Raw genomic sequence first — 4,565 nt, 5'->3', positions numbered from 1 at the left:
TACTATGGCAACATGTTGATGTTGGGAGTAAGCGATGCAGTCATTTGTAGAGCTTTCTTCGCTACCTTAGTCGGTAAGGCGGCCGAATGGTTCAAGGGTTTGGAGCAGGGGTCGATCAGAAATTTTGGTCAGTTGGCCGATAAGTTTGTAAAGCGTTTCGCTGCAAGTAAATCGAGAAAGAAATCTTACACTTGCCTGAACAAGGTAAACCAAGCTGTGGGAGAACCGTTGTCTACTTTCCTATTCAGATGGGAACGTGAGGTTGATGAGGTTGAACCGATGGAGGACCGGGTGGCAATCCAAGCTTTCCTTGCATCACTTTGTTCCGGGACGCTCTACTACGACCTCATAGTTAATCCCCCCCGAACTTATGAGGATGCCATCACCAGAGCCAAGCATCATGCAGATGCCACCGAAGCTAACATGGCAAAGAGACGCGATGAGCAGCCGGTCAATCGGGACAGAGGCCACGATCAAAGGAAAAATAAACCACCGTTCAGACACGTCAAACAATACAATCGACCAGAAGATGTACCACGTTTCACTCCGTTGAACAGACCCCTGGTGGAAGTCTTGCAGTTTGCCGAGCAATGCAATTTGATCCACCCACCGGAGCCGATACCCGAGGGGGAGGACAAGAGAAAGTATTGTGCTTTCCACAGAGTCAAGGGACACAATACTTCGGAGTGCATGGCCTTGCGCATGCTCATTTAACAACTCATTCAGAAGGGAGAGTTGAGGCAATTTGTGATGAAGGAGGATAGAAATCAAAGAAAAACGGAGAGGAATGTGATGAAAAGGAATCCCGAAAGGCACGACGAGGCATTCGTCCCACCCAGGTTAGCTGATGAGAAGGCGGTCGGAAAGAAACCAGTGATCCACGTCATCTACGGGGGCCCTGAAGGAGGCGACTCTTCACGACAAAGGAAGCAATGGGCGAGAAACTTATACGTTGGGACGATTCATTCGGAACCTCGAGAGAAGAGAAAGCGTACAGAACCAATACTTTTCACTGACGATGATCTACCATTCCATGGGGAAGCCCAAAATGATCCACTCGTCATCACGCTAGATGTCAACGGAACGGATGTCCAGCGGGTGCTGGTTGACACGGGGAGCTCGGTGAACATCTTATATTTTGATGTCTTTGCTCGATTGGGTCTGTCCACCGATCAGTTAACCCCCATTCGGACCCCGTTGTCGGGTTTCACCGGTGACTCCATAGAAGCAGAGGGAGTCATCAGCTTGAATGTGGAGTTGGGCAGCCAACCAAACATATTGAAGACTACCATGGACTTTGTGGTAGTGAAATTGAAGTGTGTTCACAACGCCATACTTGGGCGACCAGGTATCACTCGCGCAGCTGCTATTATATCCATGAACCACTTGTGCATGAAGTTTCATACACCCAATGGGGTTGGAGTGGTTCGAGGAGACCAACGTGCTGCTCGACAGTGCTACGTGCGAGCAGTCAAACAGTCGGACCGGGAGGAAGGCAGGATTCACACCATATCCCAGCAGGTAGATCGCGGAGAAGAGAGGGAAAAACCGCAACCTGCCTCAGAATTGGAAGAGATAGTACTTGACTCCGACCGACCAGAAAGGGTGGTTAAAATCGGTCGGGGACTCCCTGCAGACCTACGTGAGGACATCATCGGAGTGTTGCAGGAGTACAAAGACGTTTTTGCTTGGGGACCGGAAGACATGCCCGGGGTTGATCGGTCTGTCATTTGCCACCGCTTATCAATTCAACCAGGTTCGAAACCAGTCAAGCAAAAGAAAAGGCACCTGTCAAGCGAAAGGAGAGAATTCGTGAAAAAGGAGACCGCCACCCTCTTGTCGGTAGGGCACATCCGAGAGGTCCTCTACCCGGAGTGGTTAGCCAATGTAGTCCTCGCGCCTAAACCGCCAACATGGAGAATGTGTGTTGACTACACTGATTTGAACAAAGCTTGCCCGAAGGATCCATATCCCCTACCAAATCCTGACCAGATGGTTGATGAAACGGCTGGGTGTGAGCTGTTGAGTTTCATGGACGCCTTCAAAGGATACCATCAAATCTTCATGAGCAAGGAAGATGAAGAGAAGACTGCTTTCATCACTCCGGACGGAGTGTTTTGCTACGTGGTAATGGCGTTTGGTTTGCGGAACTCTGGAGCCACATACCAACGGATGGTGAACAAATTGTTTAAAGGTTTGCTCGGATCAACTATGGAAGCATATGTGGATGACATGCTCATCAAGAGTCGATTAAAAGAAACTCATCCTACCGATCTTGCCCGGGCGTTCAAGGTGATGGAAACTTTCAACTTGCGTCTGAACCCAAGTAAGTGTACCTTTGCTGTTCAGACGGGAAAATTCTTGGGGTTCATGATGACGAGGCGGGGGATTGAGCCAAATCCCGAGAAGGTCAGAGCGATAATGGAGATGCAACCCCCCCGATCGGTCAAGGATGTTCAGCGACTGACTGGTCGACTAGCAGCGCTTAGCCGTTTCCTATCCAAGTCAGCCGAAAAGTCTCTGCCATTCTTTCATATTCTGAAAAAATCAAATGGCTTTGAGTGGACACCGGCTTGTCAATCGGCTTTTGAAGGTCTGAAGGTATACTTGAGCTCCGCACCAGTCCTCTCGAAGCCGGAGAAAGATGAGGTCTTATTCGTTTATTTGGCCGTGTCCGACCGAGCGGTCAGTTCCGTGCTTGTCCGCGAAGAAGCTAAGGGAATTCAGAAGCCGATTTACTACGTGAGCAAAGCTCTTCAAGGAGCAGAGCTGAGGTACACAAAATTTGAGAAGACCGCGTTGGCGCTCTGGGTGACGGCCAGAAGACTTGCAGCTTACTTCCAAGCTCACCCGATAGTAGTGTTAACCGATCAACCGTTGGGAACGATCCTCAGGAATCCAACATCATCAGGACGATTGATCAAATGGGCCATGATGCTCACCCAGTTCGCGATTGAGTATAAGCCCCGTCCTGCCATCAAGGGTCAAGCATTGGCTGACTTCATCGTCGAATGCACCGCACGCGATCCGGAACCTGACCGACCGACTGCCCTAGAAGAACCATGGTGGGAAGTTTCTACTGATGGGTCGTCAAGTAAGAAGGGATGTGGGGGTGGAATTGTGCTCACATCACCCGAAGGCTTCAAGATTTATCAAGCCTTGATTTTCAAATTTCAACCTACCAACAACGAAGCAGAATACGAGGCACTCATAGGCGGGTTGCGACTGGCCAAGCAGATGAAGGCCGAACGGTTAAGGGCACGGTCAGACTCCCGGTTGATAATCGGACAGCTATCCAGCACGATCGATGCAAAGGAAGATCGAATGATACAGTACAAGGATATTGCGCTCGAATTGTTGCAACAATTCAAAAAATACGAGCTGATCCAAGTATCAAGGATGGAGAACACGGACGCTGACATGCTCTCCAAGTTGACTCAAGAAGCTCCTGAATACGTGTCCAAGATTGCACGTATTGAAGAAATTGGAGCGCCAAGCATTGATGTCATAGAAGTCAGACCGGTTGAGATAGGCGAGCCAGATTGGATGTACGACTTGAAGAATTACATCGCCAACGGCACTCTACCGGACGACTCTTCCCGGGCAAAGAAAGTTAAGTTAAGGGCACCACGTTTTCAATTGGTTGATGATAGGCTCTACAAAAGATCATATGGCGGACCGCTGCTCCGGTGCTTAACTAGCGACGAGGCGAAAGTAGTGATGGAAGAAGTTCATGAAGGGATCTGTTCTGCCCATCAAGGACCAAGAACACTCGCGCAAAAGATCATTCTGATGGGTTACTATTGGCCTTCGATCAACCTGGATTGCGAGCAGTACGTTCGACGATGCGCCACTTGTCAAGAATTTCATAAGTTACCCGGTCGACCGGCCACCTACTATCAACCGGTCAGCGAAGTAATACCTTTTGCAAGGTGGGGTGTGGATCTGATCGGAGCATTCCCGATGGCAGCCGGACGCAAAAAGTATGTGATAGTGGCGATCGACTACTTCACCAAGTGGGTGGAAGCAAAAGCGTTGGCAACCATCACTTCTCAACAGTGTCAAAAGTTTCTTTGGAAAAATGTGATTACTCGCTTCGGGGTACCTGTTCAATTGATCACAGACAACGGGACACAATTTGACAGCCGACCGTTTAAGAACTTCATGGCTCATTTGGGCATAAAGCATACCCGAGTGGCCGTAGCATACCCACAATCAAATGGTCAAGTGGAGAACACCAACCGGACGATCTTGGATGGATTGAAAAAGAAGTTGCAAACTGCAGGTCGAGGCTGGGTTGATGAGCTTTCATATGTTCTTTGGACATATCGAACCACCCCGCGTCGGGCAACGAATGAGACACCTTTCTCGCTGACATATGGATTCGAGGCAAGAGTCCCGATTGAAGCATGGCTCCCTACCACCCGGGAAAGAAATTACGATCCGGAAGTGAATGATGAGATGCAAGGTACGGAACTCAATTTCATAGACGAAAAAAGGGACATGGCAGCTCGAAGGTTAATAGAATATCAGAGGAATGCCAAAGTAGCCCATGACGGTCGAGT

General features: G+C 49.3%; 1 protein-coding gene across 1 annotated transcript; it reads left to right on the top strand.

The window, feature by feature from the left end:
* Nucleotides 1-12: 12 nt before the first annotated feature.
* On the top strand, nucleotides 13-714 carry LOC116024048. The gene has a single exon (XM_031264951.1). The coding sequence runs from the start codon at nucleotides 13-15 to the stop codon at nucleotides 712-714; it is 702 nt and encodes a 233-aa protein (XP_031120811.1).
* Nucleotides 715-4,565: the final 3,851 nt, after the last annotated feature.

This window comes from Ipomoea triloba, chromosome 7 (genome assembly GCF_003576645.1).
Source record: "Ipomoea triloba cultivar NCNSP0323 chromosome 7, ASM357664v1".
NCBI classification, from domain to species: domain Eukaryota; kingdom Viridiplantae; phylum Streptophyta; class Magnoliopsida; order Solanales; family Convolvulaceae; genus Ipomoea; species Ipomoea triloba.
Note: the sequence above shows the minus strand (reverse complement) of the source record. Positions and strands in the feature narration are given on the sequence as shown.